The following is a 17,199-nucleotide window of genomic DNA, read 5'->3' on the forward strand; positions in this document are numbered from 1 at the left end:
AAAGGTGCAGCCTGATGTAGGAGATGAGCCTCATCATTCAATCCTGTCCCAGTTCTTGGTTGTTGCTCGAACCTTTGTGCCATCCAAGGACTTACTGAATTTTTAATACCTTCTAGCAGTTGAGGGATGTGCTAAGACTTGTCATTGTCCTAGAGGGGAGGATCTCAGCCTCTAGATTCAGGAAGACTGGAAGCTAGACCCGCAGGCAGCAGCTTTTTAAAGCATGCAAATATCTACAGTTCTGTGGGACCACACGTGTACAGTTCTACATTTGGGTTAAAAAGCTCCCAGAACTGATACTTGTGTTACAAGACATGGACACACCTGAATAAGCACAATGGTAGTGAGACATTCCTTGAGCTAAGGACTGTGGCTCTGGGACCAAAGTCATGGATCCCTCAAATAACTGTCAATAAACACCAACATCGAAGCATAAAATGACACAGCTTCCTCTTTGCCAAGTTCCAAGTGACGCTTCAGCGGACAGAAACCGAAGCACGCCGAGACACACAACTCCCTCTAGCCTAGTCACCAAGACAAACGGACTACAAACCCAAACTTACCTCTCTAAGCAAACATTCTATTTCTTACAATAAACTGTCCTCCCCTCTTGAGTTGGCATAGAAACTTAGAGCCTGTTTGTCTTTGTCCTTGCAAGAGGGACCCTTTATCTAAGAAGGGGTGATTCAAAGATATAAATGCTAAACCCAGCGGGAGGATGAGTCAGGAATGGGAAATCTGCCACTTCAACACAAGTCATCTCTCGGGTCCTGTCTTTCGGAACAAGCACGACCGGCAGGGCTGCGAGCACGGGCGGAGCACTTCCAGCCCCTCCTTACTTTATGGTCCGTAGTAGCCATGCAGTGGCCAGCTTTCTGTGTGTCCTTAGGCTTCCTGTGGGGCTCTGTCATCCCCAGCATGCTGCTCTCTCCTCCAGTCACTGGAGCTGAAGGTAAAGAGAGAACTTGCAGCTCAAACTCAATCACGTGGTATGCAGGAGCAGCAGGCAGACTGATGCTTGTGACCTTGTCAGACGACTGAACCCGCAGCGACACATCAGAGGCCTTTTCTAGGAAAGACAGAAAAAGTCACTTCTAACACATTCCCTGTGCTTCCCTGTTCCTTTCTCTTCTAGTAGGTGATAGGCCCAGCAGTTCAGTTCCAGCCCAACTCCCGCTGCCCCTATGCACCGGCAAGAGTGTACCTAGGAAGGATTAAGGTGGGAGGGCAGAGGCAGGAAAATGAGGACCAAAACCTCTAAGACAGTAATACTGTAGAAGGCAGCGGGCTGTAGACCAGAAGCGGTCACTACGCTAAGTCTGAAGACAGAAAAGGGACACTTCCCACGTGGCCCACCATGTACCGTGTGTTTCCCTGCATGTCGTGCTCCCATTCCATTCCCCTAGCAGACCAGCCCCCACCCAGAAGGGGAGCAGCGTCCTTCCCTCTCTGTACCTCATGCCTGGAGATCAGGGGAGATGGGACTTTTCTAGGGCTTCTGGCCAGTGCCTAAAAAGGCTGATTTGCTTTTACTTTTTGCTGAGGGGGGTTAGGGAGGTAGGAGGAGATTACAGCCTGGCAAGGCATCCTCTTGGAGCAGGGGCCCAGTCCATGATGCTGCATTATAAGCCCTTAGCAAGGTCAGCACCACCTGGCCACCAAGCATATACACGGCTCTGTCTATTCGTCCCAAATATGATGTCCTGCCCAAGGCCAGGCTCCCAGCCCACCTACGGGCAGAACATGGCCATGAAAAGAGCTGCAGGGAGAAGTGGTCCTCAGACACTGCCTGAGGATGGCGGGGGCCACGGGCGCCTTTCAGCCTCACAGTGCACAACGATGGCAGGAGTCCGCCTTCACCAGGCGACTGCCGCCTCACCTCTTGTGTTGGAGTAGATCACTGCTCTGTTCTCTGCATGACACAGGATGAGCATGGCTTCCGCATTGCTGAGCTGGAGGCTGTCCCCGTTTTTTACTGTATAATGGCCAGTAGTCACAGTGAACTTTACCTTCTGAGGAATACCAGCCAAAAGGCTATCTGAAGGGAAGAAGACGGCAATCAGCATCACGATCAATCAATGGAGGGCCTGCTGTGAGGTTAAAAGGGTGCTAAAGCAGATTTATTCCTTGTAAAGACTCCATATTTCACTCCCAGCTCCAGCCCTCCACCCTCACGTTTCATCTCGATCACATGCATTCAGGGTTGAGGGGGGCCCCTGCTGGGAACAAGAGAATCTGAGTCTTATTAGCACCGAAGACAGACTTAGGGCTCACAGTGGCAAGCATGTCTATGACGGTCCCAAAATTCACCTGCCAGTAAGTTAGTAAGAGAGAAGCAGCTAAGGACCCTAAAGAACAGACTAATGAAAGCGCATGTACTATTCATGCTCTTCAGAACTGTTTCTAGCCTTTTCAGGTGAGGACTTTAGGACCTTTGGTTCAGAAACCGCTGGGAGAAGGGGGCAGCTACTGCTTTCCCCCAGACGGGAATGGAGGGTGGAGATGGGCCGAGCTCCCCAAGAGTCCCGCGCCAGGACCCGCAGAAGGAAGAAGGCAAGAGATCAGGACCCAGGAGGAGGAGTTGACAGATGAGAGGGATGGGAAGGCACAAGTGAGAACGGGAGTGAGGGGCCACAGACGGGAGCAGAGGCGGGAGCACGGCCGGCCGGGCCCCGGTCTGGTTTGGGGTGTCCCAGGCCTTCAGAGCAGGGGCGCCCGGCTCTTCCCGTGAGCAGTCCTCTGACGGCACCGTCTGAGAGGCTGTCCAGCATCTGAGGACCTTTCCTGGTGGCCCCGGGAGGCTTTTAAAATCAGAAAAGTAGGGAGTGTAGAGAGATTAAATAGAAAAAAAGGCTTTCCTTGAATTTTTTTCCAAATGGAAGAAACGAGCCAAATCAATACATCCTGTTCAGCCGCAGCAACGCATCAGTGTCTTAATCAAGTGCCACGTGGTCTTCAATAATTTGCTTATACCAACTCCTTCTAATTTCGGGACTTAACAGAAGAAAAGCAGCTTTGGACGGGGCTCCCGGGCGAGGCCAGCCGGGCTCCCGGCAGCCGGCGGCCCACTCACCGGCCAGTGGCTCCACGCGCAGCTGGGGCTCCTGCGAGTACACGTCGTACTGCACCAGCGGGTAGAGGTGAGGGAGCACGAACCGCACCGGGCCCACCGAGGCGCACAGCTGCCGCAGCGTGTATGTCCCGGGCTCCTTGGCCTAGGGTCAGAGGCGAGCATTCGGAAAGTCACCCCCCGCTCTCGGAACGGCCTTCCCGAGGGAGGCTACGCCACCACGTCTGGGGAATGCCCGTTTTCCTCACCCTGTCCTGTCCCACCGCTCTGTGCTTCTGCCTCGGCCCGTGGGCTGCTCACGAGAGCCTCAGAGTCCCTCGGTCAGGGAGTTTCTAAGTGACCGAGGCTTAAATGTGCCTTTCTGCTTCTAAGAATGTATTTTCAAGTTCATACACGTCCTTTGTGGCCTTGTCTTCTGAAAAGGGTTCCGTGGAACCTTAGCCTGAGACCTCAGACCTGCTCTGAGCCTCGACTGAGAACACACGTGACAACAGTGCTTTGCGCTGGCCGGGCCCCCTCCTCGCTCAGCGGGACTCACAGGACACAGCGCCTCGGGGAAGAGGTGTATGAGAGCAGTCGGGGCCGCTGCTTTGATACCCACGCAGCCAACGGAAGGAAAACAAAGTTTAACATGAACCCGGGCCATCTTCTCTGAAATGTCATTGCCACAAATGAGGGTGTATTTTAATGCAAAGGGAAAAAACTCTAAATCCAGTGAGAGCAAAAATAATTACCCACGTTAAGAACTTCTTTCAAAATTTATCAACTGTCGTAACATTGTGTGTCAAAGATTTTTTAGAATACCAGTCTGTTTTTCGTTAAGGATATAAACAAAACCCAGGGTAGCACACAGAGGCCTCCAGCGCATTCTCATCACACTGCCAATAGCTCTGGCGAGCTCGAAACCCTTCCTGAGCATCTGTAAAGTTAGCTCTCCATCCCGACACATACCTGCGTCCTGAACGTTATCCTATTGGCCCCCGGTTCCAGAGTCACGTCGTTACATTTCAGTACGTGGGCCCCGTCCTCCAGAGCCACGCCTGAGGGTGTTTCCAGAGACGTGCTGCTCTCCTGCCTTCTCAGCAGCATGTGGACATTTTTGCATATAATCCCTGTTGTGTTCAAGGAATTATCAGAGGGACTTCTCTCAAACATCTCATACAACTCCAGCGCTGGTAAGTTGTTCTGGGATGCAGGGAAAGGCGAGGTCTCCGTTGGAAAGTTAATAATCCCGTTGGACGTCTTGTGCTTAGTAAGCCACTCGGCGGTCTTCCGGTAGTTGTTCTTCTCGATGCTGAAGTGGACGTTGATTGCAATCTGCTCCACGTGGACGGGGACGGGCATCTGGCTGCACATGGTTATGTCCACGGACAAAACACCGCCCACATGGACCACAGCGTTGGAAGGGGTAAAATGGAGATCTCTCAGTTGTGCAAAACAATGCAGAGGGAGTACTATCTTGTGACCTGTAAACGCACATCACCACGAGTTACTCTCCAAATCTCGCTCTAGACCACGTACGGGCAGCAGGGCCTTGGCCACCCCGGGGCCTGCTGAGCACGTGCAACACAAGCACGAGGCAGTGCTAGTCGAAAGAGACGGCTGAAAACTTCCCAACCCCATACCATCTTCACACACCAAAACACGCTACACTGTCAAAAGGAGAACATAAATGCAGGCCTACATAGCCCTCTGGAAATCACAAAATCTGAAGAAATTAAAGTCTGTAAGTTCTGTTCTGGCAAACCTAAGAGAAAAACAGGTTGATTAACACCTGAATTTTAAAACCATATTTGTAAGTAGTCCAATTCTTAGAGCTGTTTCAAAGAATTCCACCACTTTCCCAACTACATAAAGAAATTCTCAAGTAAAGATGTCTTATGTTCCTCCCGTATATCTGGAAATAAACCCAGGTGCTTGCCAGCCTATGAAGTCAGCCAATGAAGTGGGGAGCCCTGCCTCCTGGACCCCAAGAGGGCAGTGAAGCCCCAGCCCCACCGTTACTAAGGGGAAACAACCCGCTACACTCTCTGGCCTCCTTTCTATAAGCACCCGGCTTGTTGAGAAAATCCAGGAGGCTGCCAGACTGACTGGTCAGTGTTTACTAAACAGTAATCCACTACAGGATGGACTTGCAGAAATTAGCGTACTTTAAAAGCACAAGAACAGTGGACATCCTAGAACATCTTGTTCGTACAGAGACAGCAAGGGACGCCGGCAGGAGAAGCATGCCGGCCCAGGCTCACACACACTAAAGCACACACGGCACACGACTGCCGATGACCACTGGGGGCACATTAAAGAATCTACAAATACAAGCCAGTGCCACGCTGCCCCTGAGAAACCCATGCAGACGGCCCACTGTGAGTAAACTACAGCCCAGCAATCAGAGACCCTAGCTACCTAAAGCCACGATCTTCGGAAACACCGGCCTTCAGGTGGCTAGTAACTGCCACGGACTGCACTGTGGAAGCGGACATCCCAGCCCCCAGCGTGACAGTGTGCAGAGACGGGTCATCCAGGCGGTAACTGGGCTTATCCGAAGAGACACTAGAGCACTCCCCCCCTCTCCCCTTCCCGCCCTCTCCACCCCAAGCCCATCTCGGTCTCTCTCTCTCTCCCTCCCGCTGCCACGTAAGGACAAGCCAGGAGGAGACGCACCATCAGAAAGCAACTATGATGGCACCTTGACCTTGGACGTCCAGCCTCCAGAACTGTGAGCAGTAACGTCTGTTGTTTAAGCACCTGGTCTGTGGCACTCTGTTATAGCAGCCCAAGTTGACTAAGGCAGGAATTATTTTAAATAAGTACTCTTCCTGATCAACTAAACACGAGGAGCTAAATGTGACAATAAATTAAACCTCACCACACGGCACCACCTATGAAGTATATCTGCCAAATCATTAGCCTAAACCTAAGCCTTTCAGACCTGCTTTCCTGCTGGATGCTCCTAGGAGGAAACACTCAACAAATTCCAAAGGGGGAAAGTCTATGAGATAACTGGCTCGATGTCTTTAAAAGTCAGTGTCTTACAACCCAGATGTCACAACTCAATGGATAAACAGAACATGGCCCATCCATACAATGGACCGTGATTCAGCCATAAAAAGGAATGAAGCACTGATACAGGCTTCAACATGGGTGAATCTTGACACCATGATGCTCGGGGACATAAGCTGGTCACAGAGGACCACATAGGGTATGGCCCCACCTATGTGAAATACAAAATAGGCATCTAGGGCGCCTGGGTGGCTCAGTGGTTAAGCAACTGCCTTCAGCTCGGGTCATGATCCCAGGGTCCTGGGATCGAGCCCCGCATCGGGCTCCCTTCTCGGCTGGAAGCCTGCTTCTCCCACTCCCACTCCCCCTGCTTGTGTTCCCTCTCTCGCTGTGTCTCTCTCTGTCAAATAAATAAATAAAATCTAAAAAAAAACAAAACAAAAAACAAAATAGGCATCTATAGGATCAGTGGTTGCCAGGGGTTGGGGGTGGGGGGGGTGGCGGTAGGAGGAAAGTTGGGAAGAAATAAGTATGCGGCTTCTAGAATTGATGGCTGCACATATTTGTGAATACACTAAAAGCCACTCAATTGTACACTGCAAATGGGTGAATTCTATCTCAGTAAAGTTAGTAATATTAAAAAAGGAAACAGAGATGGGAAGAACTGTTCTAAATTAAAAGAGAATTGAGGTATAACAATCAAAGACAGCACATGGTCCCTGACTGGACGCCAATAAACGTAATTTACAGAAACATGTTCCAAGCCGCTGAGGGAGACTGGAATATAGACCACTAGTGGGTAGGTGGGGGCACCCCTGATTTTACAAGGCCACACAAAGCGGCCCTGGGGTGACGTGTGACATGCGGTGTGCAGTCACGGGGAAGCTCAGCAGCAAGACGGCAGACACAGGTTGGCCGCAAATCTGCTCAGTCGAGGTGGGGAGCCAATAACACTGGATTATTCCTTCTACTTTCCTATAGCATTTGAAGATTTTCACAATGAGAAGTTTTAAAAGTTACTCTGACCTGGGCTGTCAGCCGGTAAAGCAAAGTATCTCTCAGAAAGAAATGGGACTCATATAAGGAATTTAAGAAACAAAACAAAGGAAGAAACAAAAAAGAGACAAAACAACAGACTCTTAACTATAGAACAAAGTGGTGGCTGCCAGAGGGGCGGTGGGCAGGGATGAGTCAGAGAAGAGGCGGGGACAAAGAACACACTTGTCTCGTTGAGGGGATGAGCACTGAGTCATGTGGAGAAGTGCTGACTCACTATATCGTACACCGGAAACTAACAGAACGCCGTACGGTAACTAGATTTCAATATAAACAAACAAAAAAGGTTCTTAACAGCCCCCCAAAGAGCAAGTCTGACCTGGGCTGTCTGTCTGGCGGCTGGCAAAGCTGAGTATCTCTTGGCAGAAGTGTTTCCGCTCCTCTTCAGTTACGTGGTGATCGCTGGCCAAAAGGCTACTGGTCTGAAGGTAGCTGGAGGGAAGAGTCAAGGGGTCTGGGAAAGGACCCCACCCTGAGTGGCACTGGGCGCAAGCGGCTCCACGGTCCCCAGAGCCTCCAGGTGCAGCCCAAAGGGGATCCTCCCTCATGTCTAAGTTATTAGGAACTCAAAAGGAGGTCAGACATGTTGACGAGGCACCTAACTTCCATGTGACAGGGGACATCAGTACATGGCAGGCTTTTTCTCTCTTAACTATGGGAGGTGCTTATTAAACACTCCCTGTGGGCACCCCTGCTTATACGGAGAGCAAGTCTCCCATTGCACGGGAACATCAAACTTAAAGGATACTTTTCAGTTTGTCCAAGATGCTTCTGACATTCGGCGAGTTGCTTCCTTGTGTGCGTGATAGGGAGCGCCCAACCCTCAGCCAGGTAATTTTTCAATGCTCCTTGAAGATAGATTTCTGCCTTCTGTGGAGACTTTTTCCTCCTTGCAAATCGACAAACAAGCTTCCGTCATGGTTCATGATAATCACAACCTGCCCGCCACCCACTGCGAGCCTAAGCCCTGACACTGCGCCATCCCAGTCCTTCCCTGACACTCCCCAGAGGAGGGGGTGTGCAAATGGACCCGACAAACGTGCTCATGCTAAGCCCACAGAGTGTGCCCAGCATCATACACTCGCCAAAGAACTTCCACAGGGAATCTCAGGATAAGAAAGTAAAGGCACTGCTCACTATTTTGAGCTGACACATAAGAACACCAAGGTTAAGCAAGGTGAAGGATTTGTCCACAGGTACACAGCTAGTTAGCCAGGGAGCTGTGAAATCTGCACCCAGTGCCACACCTCCTACTAGAAACAGGCACACAGAAGCAGTCTATATGGCCCAACTGAGAGTCTGGAGCTTGGATCTACTCTGAAACTTAGGCAAACAGCCCTGAGCAGACTTCAGAGATTTACAGAGAACCATGAAGAATTTAAATAGCAACACACATCGCCCAAGAGAGGATCTTCCAGTCCCAATTTAAACCTTCAAGATGTTCAGAATAAAACCAAGTTTAAAGCACAACTGAGGAGAGCTGGCCAAAGCCTCCGTGACGATACGGACCCCTGCCCTTCCCCGCGGGGCTGCAGCTACTGAACTCAGGGGACAAAGACCAACACTGAGCAAGCACTCGCCCTTTCTAGGCACCCTGGGGAGACATCCCACGGTGTACTACCCTCCTCTTACAGAAATGAGAGTTCTCAAACCCTCAAATTACATAAATGTTCACGCTATCAAATTACATGCATTATGTGTGTTGGTATTCCTATATTCCCGTGTTTCAAAGGGGTCAGAACCTTCGATGCTTCTTCAGTTACTATCTCTAGCCAAAGACTCTTACATTCTAGAGCACCGGATCAACAGACCACTCCTCAGCCCCCAGAGATGGAGGCCAGCGGCCACCCGGCTAGTCTGTGGCGAGCTGGAACCAGGACCCCAAGTCTCTGATTAGCATTCCAGTGCCATCCCACCGGGGCTCCCGGCCTAGGATGCACTGGTGTCCAGGCGGGCTCAACTCACAGCATCTGAGGATGCGGCCTCTTTGCCCCATTGACTAAACACTTACTCCTCAGATTCCCTAGATGGGAGACTCGGGAGCGCCAAACTCTAGCCCTGACGGTTACGCACCGCCATCAGGTGCGTAACTGGCTGCCCCAACCACATGTGGAAAACCAGGAAGTTCATCCAGATGATACACGAATCCCTCTGCAGTTACTTTAACCAGTTAAATTATTCTTTCTGGTTTCATCTAATAAAATTACTTTATTAATTCTAGATTTCAAGATAGCATTTCAAGCACACACTTGAGAAGACTTAAACATCTTTTCCCTTAGAATTTCTATTCCTTTCCAGAGCTCTGAAATAGCAATTACACTGCCGGCCAGGGTTTCTTCTCTTCAGTAGGCTGATTTTATCAAACACATGAGAAAAATGCCAAGTTCTGAGTCTTGTCTCTAGCACCCAACCCTAAAGCTGGGGCGAGACTGGCGACGTTTGCAGCCCGTGCACACCGTCTCCCCCAGAGCAGCCCTCTCTCGCACACAGCACACACGCAGGGACTGCACATCACTGACCTCCAGGTTTTCAATCTGGCCAGGAAGCAACTGACATGAACCAGACAAAATGCTATATGATAGAGTATTTCAGAATCTGCATCCCAATTTACGCCACTGGATAAAAATTCCTATTTCCCCCCTAATTCTTTCATTAAATAGAAGTATAATATTAGATATCAGATATGTTCTAAACGCCACCTGCATACAGAAGTATGTTACATTAATTTAATTAAATAAAAGAAACACAAAGATCAGTAACAGATATGAAGGGTAAGAAGCTAAAAATCTCTCCATCTGGTTTTCAGGAGAAATTGAAAAACAAAGCTGATGCTGATGGGTTGACAGGTTCTACATTTTTCATTCTACACATTTATGTGCACTTCACATTAACCCCACACGCGACAGACCCTTTCCTACTACACATGTGACATGTTTGAAACTCCGAGAAACGTTCACGATCAATTACATGTAGAACTCTGCCAGGTCCTTCCCGACAAGCCTAGCAGAGCGGGTCCTCCCGATGCTCGTGTGCATCTCGATGGCAGCGTGGGACAGGTCCTGCGGGAAAGGAGACACCCGCGTCAGCCTGTGCAAGTCCTACACTTACTCACCCAATGGTGAAGCAAAAGACCTTGTTATTAACATCACATTACTGTTTACTTCGCATCTGTGTTTGTGTTTTTATGTAATGTGTGATTTATACAAAGTCATTAACTTGTACATAAATTATGAAGCATAATAACAACCGAAATACGAACTCGGCAGGCAGAGAATATTTAACTCCTCAAAGTACTTTCTATACGTGGGCAACATTTTTACTGTTTTTCTCACTTTTTGGGTAACAGGGACAAAAAAGCTCTGTCAACTGCTCCCAGGTTCCCTGTGACTCGGGAGTGCAGTCAGCCCACCCGGGTCCTGCCCGCACTGTGCTTCCCGCAGGCTCTCCAAATCAAAATCTTTTAAAAATCAAGCACAATACCTCTGTTCAAGTCTAAAGCATTTTTTTTGTATATAGAAAGCCGTTCATTATCGTCCCTTATAATTTCTATTCTATTGAATGAGCAAGACCACTTTGAACAAAATTACAAAATCCACAGATGCTTTTACGCCTAATTATGGCACAGAGGTCCTAACGAACATTTCACGAACAACTATCCCAGGCGTCATCTGCAGCTCCCTAGGGACCGCAAGGAAACATAAAAGGCCGATAAGAAGGTGGTCCCGAACACCATCCCATTCCCTATCCCAAGGCCATGTAGCGGCAAAGTCTTCCAGAGACCGTTTTCCGCCATGGGTAGACAGGTACCGTTTGTAATACTTACTAAGTAGTGCTTTTCAAAAGCTTCTACTGATGACAACGCTTCTTTGAGTTTCTTGTAAGGACTCTGAGCTGTGTTGGCTTAAACAAAAAGAAACAAGAGCCCTTATTTGTCCTCAGTGTGTCCAGTCATGAGTTCACATCCACCCTCAAACGCCACAGGTTCGGGGGTTCACCTGCTGCCCGGGGAAATCACAAACAGCCATGCACCTGGAACCACATCACTACCTCTGCGCTTGTCCAGTGAGAATAGCCATGAGAGACTCTAAACCCTGCATGTAGTATTTCATTCTCGATGGAGACTGGGGTTCTTACATCCATCACTTCCACAGCGATCGCACGTGTGTCAGGCTGGAGCCCAGCATAATGAACATCACACGTCCCACAGGTGGTCTGGAGAGCAGCAAGGCTTTGGCTAAATCTCTCTCCTACCGTTCTGTTTACACCTGCGAGAAGCAGTAAGGCTCCTTCCAAAGGGCACTATGACCTATGAGTAACTTATGGGGTAAAAGGATTTGTCTGTCCATATTGCTCGGAAACTAGATCCCCTGTGATTCAGAGGGAGATCTTAACCCCACACAGGCTGTAGAAAGTCATGACCAGCTTGTGTAAGCCTGTGAGAAACTCAGAAACATTTTTAAAAATGCTTCCAACTTCTTAAACTATGTCTAACATTTCTTTACATCAGTAAAAGGCAAATAAAATATCTTACCTATTAATCTGGTCAGCTAACAAGGAGTATAATTTCTCATTTCCCAAATGGGGCGCGATTACATGGTTAGAAGTTGAATGAAATGTGCCAAGATACAACCAACATTCTCCTCACTTTCCACCGTACCACCCGCTCAGACACACATCAAAAAGTAAGTACCTGTTTCAGGTCGCTCAGCTCCCAAACCTGCCAAAAGATCAACTATCCTGTTGAGGTCCTCTGAGTTAGGTCCTTTTTCGGACACAAGTCCACACAGATAGCCCAAGGACTTTAGCTGTCGAGATAAACCCACAATTTCAAGTAACTAGCAATAGCAGTCAGCAGAGAATTTATGAATTTGAATATAAAAATTAACACCCAACTGAATTCTAGAAGAAACTTAGCTTTCTATCCAAATACTTCTAACCTGCATGTAGAAACACATCCCACTGGGATCATTCTGCCCTCACCCTTCCACGCAGTAACTCGAGCGACCAAAGACTAGCAGGTCTCAGCTCAGGCCACTCGCCTACCTGCACGGTCCCAAGCTTTCAAAGCCTCCCACCCAGTCTGCACCCGGTGACCTGACACCAGCAGGCCATCCTGCCACACACAGGGGGAGCCCATCGTCACTTACAGGCAGAAGCCACTCTCGCTTTTACACATTTCCCACTTCGCCCTCCTTTGTACCTCCCCCCCCGCCCCCCGGCCCCAAGGCCTGGTGCAGAGCATCTTCAGCACGAACAGGGCAAGCACTTGGTCTCTGCTGAAGAGGGACACTGGCAGGGAACCATTCTGTGCCTCACTCCTACTAGACATGCCCTCAAGAGACGAGACCCGCCCGTGCGATGACGAAGGGAACCACGCTTCTCCAAACAGCTCCCTCCATCCCCGGCCCCGGGGCCCAGCCCAGAGCGACACCCGTGCCTGCATTCGGGAGGTTACCTTTTCGGTGGCATAGCTCCATAAGCCCACAGTGTGGGCGATGTTCGAGTCGATCTGCGCCCGGTCGCAGCAACCCTCTATCCTCTGCAGCACCTCCAGGCAGCTCAGGAACACCCAGCAGTCCAGAGCACCGGGCGGGACAGAGACCTGGAGGGTACCAGCACGGGCATGAAGCCAGCTCAGGGAAGGCACCCGTCCAGCGCTCTAGTGTGAGTGTGCCCCTTCAAGCACCGACCAAACCTAGGGCTGCCATCTGCACAGCTACGGGAATGAAACAGGGACATGACCACAATCACATCAGTTCGCCTCCAGACAGGAAAGGGGTGATCCATGTCCAAACGCAGCTTTTGGTTTTCTGTTTCCAATGAGAATGAGAGGCTTGGGAGGGACATGACTTTCAATAAGATATTTTGAAAAGCTTATTAAGAAAAGGCAGCTACAAAAAGGGCTGACTATCACCTCTTACTCTAGGGTTTGAAGAGTATACATTTTGAAGGGCAGAAGCTCGCACCTCAGCGAGCACTGGGCCCCATTTCGGAAAGACCATGCTCAATACAGGAAATCTGAGCATTAAGTAGGTTATCAGGTGATACTTAGGAATTATTTAATTTGCTCATTTTTTCAGGTGTGATTTAGTCTGTAAAAAAGAGCTCCTGCAGTTTAGAGATACCCTCTGAACTATCACCCACAAATAAAACATGATGTCTAAGATTTGCCTAAAAATAGCCCAGGGGAGCATGGATAGGGATACAGATAAAGAAGAGAACGGTCACGTGCAGGTTGGTAGCTGCTGCAGCTGGGGATGGCGGACCCAGAAGTTCATCACATTACCCTCTCTACTGCTGTACATATCTGAGCCTTCCCATTACAAAACTAATAACGTAAACGCTGTATTATCGCAAATACAGAGAGCATCTACTGTGTATGACTGATTCTAAGATGCACTTTTCCCCACGTTTGAGCATCTCCGAAATAGGAACGTGTCTCACCGTCAATGGCATCTTAACACTTCAAGTTGGCGGGGCTGACCGTTTTCCTGGTGGCAATAATCCCGGGAGGGATCTACAACTGGTACTCCAGTTATTATTCAAAAACTGGAACTTAAGAGGTAATTGTACATCACTTGACAAGGGAAGCTGCCTAATGCTGACAAAAGACTCCTGTGACACACGCTGAGCACAAATACAAGGACCTGGAACCAACTGGAAGGAACCAGAGTGCCAATGTTCCCAAAAAGCTAAATTGCCCAGTCTCTGCAAAATGAGATAAACGACTTAGATCCTCTCGGACGAAAAATGGGCCTAGAAACCATTTACACTGTCAGAAGCTCTCTGGCCCAGACAGTGGACCATATGCCAGGGCTGCAGAGAAGAGCTGGCTGGCAGGATGCAGCCCGGGGACAAGGTCAGGGCACATCCCTCCCTCCCCGGTCACACCAGGGCGGGCTCTGGGTTGGCTGAGCCGGCCTCACGGGCCCTCCTGGCTCCCAGGTACCGCACAGAGTGCCGTCACCTCACAAGACACTACCATCCCAGGCAGCCGTTCCATGGAAGCTTCTGCTGAACGCGCCACCTCTCCTCAGGCACACGCTCGTTATCTGCCAGCGAGAATAAAGGGAACGCACCAAGGCTATACACAGGGCTTCTGCCTCAGATGAACCCAGAAGAGAAAGGGAACACCCAGCAGTCAGAGCAGGGAGCTGCTGCAGGGCAGAGCTCTAGGAGGGGTTGCGGGGGGAGGGGGAGCACTTGGAAGGACCGCAGGGGGAGCACTCGGAAGGACCGCAGGGGAAGCACTGAGAAGGGCCGCAGGGGAGGAGCACTGAGAAGGGCCGCAGGGGAGGAGCACTGAGAAGGGCCGCGGGGGGGAGCACTGAGAAGGGCCGCGGGGGGGAGCATTGAGAAGGGCCACAGGGGGAGCACTAGGAAGGGCCACAGGGGGAGCACTGGGAAGGACTGCAGGGGAAGCACTGAGAAGGGCCACGGGGGGGAGCACTGGGAAGGGCCACGGGGGGGAGCAATGAGAAGGGCCGTGGGGGGAGGGAGCAATGAGAGGGGCCGCGGGGGGGGGAGAGCACTGAGAAGGGCCGCGGGGGGAGCACTGAGTAGGGCCGCGGCGGGGAGCAATGAGAAGGGCCGCGGGGGGGAGCATTGAGAAGGGCTGCGGTGGGGGGAACACTGGAAGAACCGCAGGGGGGAGCACTGAGAAGGGCCACAGGGGGAGCACTGGGAAGGGCCACAGGGGGAGCACTGAGAAGGGCCACGGGGGGGGGAGCACTGAGAAGGGCCGTGGGGGGGAGCACTGAGAAGGGCCACAGGGGGAGCAATGAGAAGGGCCGTGGGGGGAGGGAGCAATGAGAGGGGCCGCGGGGGGGGGTGGAGCACTCAGAGGGGCCGCGGCGGGGAGCAATGAGAAGGGCCGCGGGGGGGAGCACTGAGAAGGGCCGTGGGGGGGAGCACTGAGAAGGGCCGCGGGGGGGAGCACTAAGAAGGGCCGCGGGGGGGAGCACTGAGAAGGGCCACAGGGGGAGCAATGAGAAGGGCCGTGGGGGGAGGGAGCAATGAGAGGGGCCGCGGGGGGGGGTGGAGCACTCAGAAGGGCCGCGGGGGGAGCACTGGGAAGGACCGTGGGGGGGAGCACTGAGTAGGGCCACGGCGGGGAGCAATGAGAAGGGCCGCGGGGGGGAGCACTGAGAAGGGCCGCGGGGGGGAGCATTGAGAAGGGCTGCGGGGGGGGGGGAACACTGAGAAGAACCGCAGGGGGGAGCACTGAGAAGGGCCACGGGGGGGGAGCACTGAGAAGGGCCGCGGGGGGAGCACCGAGAAGGGCCGCAGGGGGGAACACTGAGAAGGACCGCAGGGGGACACTAAGAAGGGCCGCGGGGGGGGGGAGCATTGAGAAGGGCCACAGGGGGAGCACTGAGGACTGCAGGGGGAGCAATGAGAAGGGCCACAGGGGGAGCACTGGGAAGGACTGCAGGCGAAGCACTGAGAAGGACCGCGGGGGGGAGCACTGAGAAGGGCCGCGGGGGGGGGGGAAGCATTGAGAAGGGCCACGGGGGGAGCACTGAGAAGGACTGCAGGGGAAACACTGAGAAGGACTGCAGGGGAAGCACTGAGAAGGGCTGCAGGGGGAGCACTGAGAAGGGCCACAGGGGGAGCACTGGGAAGGACTGGGGGGAGCACTGGGAAGGACTGCAGGGTGGGGAGCCCTGAGAAGGGACTGCAGGGGGAGCAATGAGGAGGGCCGCGGGGGGGGAGCACTGGGAAGGACCGCAGGGGGAGCACTGAGGACTGCAGGGGGAGCACTGGGGAGGACTGCAGGGGGAGAGCACTAAGAAGGGCCGCAGGGGGAGCCCTGAGAAGGACCGCAGGGGGAGCACTGAGAAGGGCCACGGGGGGGGGAGCACTGGGAAGTACTGCAGGGGGAGCACTGAGAAGGGCTGCAGGGGGAGCACTAAGAAGGGCCACGGGGGGGAGCACTCAGAAGGGCCGCAGGGGGAGAACTGGGAAGGACTGCAGGGGGGAGCACGGGGAGGAGCCGCGAGGGGGAGCACTCGGGCCACAGGGGGAGCACTGAGAAGGGCCACGGGGGGGGGGAGCACTGGGAAGTACTGCAGAGAGAGCCCTGAGAGGGACCGCAGGGGGAGAGCATTGAGAAGGACTGCGGGGGGGCCAGGTGCAGGCTGGGAAGTGTCTGGGATCCAAGGACGTGTGGGCCGCTCTTCCAGAGCAGAGAGGAGCGGCAGCGGCCGAGCACCTGAGGGCGAGGCACCAGAGGGCGCATCTGTACACGGGCAGGCTCTAGAAGAAGCACGCGCCATGACAGAAAGTCTTCCTCTGTGCAAAGACTATGGACCAGATACTTCCTTGGCACTGTTTTCTGCAAAGAGCAAGTACCACCTTAGTGAGTCTGGAAGAACAGTGCATGGGAAGCAGGAGCGTCCGGCGGCAGGAGGAGCTTGGCTAAGGGCAGGAAAAGCACAACCACCACGGACCGACTTCCAAGCTGGAGGCGGCCGCGGCGGGCAGCAAAGGGCACGGCAGGCAGGGGCCGTGCAACAACGGCAGGGGGCGCCTCTCGACTGGAGGTCCCCCAGTGACTGCTGGTTCCAGTCCTGCCCGGGAGGCCCCCTGCCATCCCCACGCGGACCACTCCCCGGCCGCGGCTCTGGCTTCTCCCGGTCCTGCTCAGGAGCGTGCGCATCCTGACTGGCTCCACGCAGAAGGAACGGCTGCGGCTTCTGCACTTGCCATCCCACGCCAGTTAAGCTTTTGCTGGAAGACATCAGCCTAGGACCTGGAACCACACTCACTGGTGTGGGCGCGGTTCCCCAGCAAAGCCCAGCTGCACACCCCGCAGGCCTCTTACACACATCAGGGCCTGACAGAGCTGGGCTCCGCAGCAGCACTTCAGGGGTGGCGATCGAGGGCTTTCAGAAATGCTTAAAATATCATCGGAGTCATAGATCTCTCATCGCTTTAAAAAAAAAAGGTTACGAGTACATAAGGTGAGATATGCACGGGGCCCAATCACTAACCTCAGAGCCCCATGAAGTTTTACAGCTGGACCACCACTCAAATCAAGAACAGGTCACCATCATTAGATTGGAAGGTTC

At 52.5% G+C, this 17,199-nt stretch overlaps 1 protein-coding gene across 4 annotated transcripts in view; it reads right to left on the reverse strand.

Annotated features, from left to right (window-relative positions):
- TRAPPC10 (trafficking protein particle complex subunit 10) overlaps positions 1 to 17,199 on the reverse strand; it is a 90,736-nt gene that overhangs the window by 18,699 nt on the left and 54,838 nt on the right. For all 4 annotated transcript variants that reach the window (XM_045902372.3, XM_064578092.1, XM_045902374.3 and 1 more), the window contains 10 exons: positions 12,582 to 12,728; positions 11,817 to 11,931; positions 10,950 to 11,026; positions 10,094 to 10,185; positions 7,875 to 8,015; positions 7,446 to 7,558; positions 4,022 to 4,536; positions 3,074 to 3,215; positions 1,880 to 2,038; positions 840 to 1,069 (listed from right to left, as the gene is read on the reverse strand). In XM_045902372.3, coding sequence (XP_045758328.1) covers positions 840 to 1,069; positions 1,880 to 2,038; positions 3,074 to 3,215; positions 4,022 to 4,536; positions 7,446 to 7,558; positions 7,875 to 8,015; positions 10,094 to 10,185; positions 10,950 to 11,026; positions 11,817 to 11,931; positions 12,582 to 12,728 — 1,731 coding nt within the window. The remainder of the gene's footprint in view (positions 1 to 839; positions 1,070 to 1,879; positions 2,039 to 3,073; positions 3,216 to 4,021; positions 4,537 to 7,445; positions 7,559 to 7,874; positions 8,016 to 10,093; positions 10,186 to 10,949; positions 11,027 to 11,816; positions 11,932 to 12,581; positions 12,729 to 17,199) is intronic.

This window comes from Mirounga angustirostris, unplaced genomic scaffold (genome assembly GCF_029215605.1).
Source record: "Mirounga angustirostris isolate CCGP_5_RB_7025 unplaced genomic scaffold, mMirAng1.0.hap1 SCAF_1, whole genome shotgun sequence".
Lineage (NCBI taxonomy): Eukaryota > Metazoa > Chordata > Mammalia > Carnivora > Phocidae > Mirounga > Mirounga angustirostris.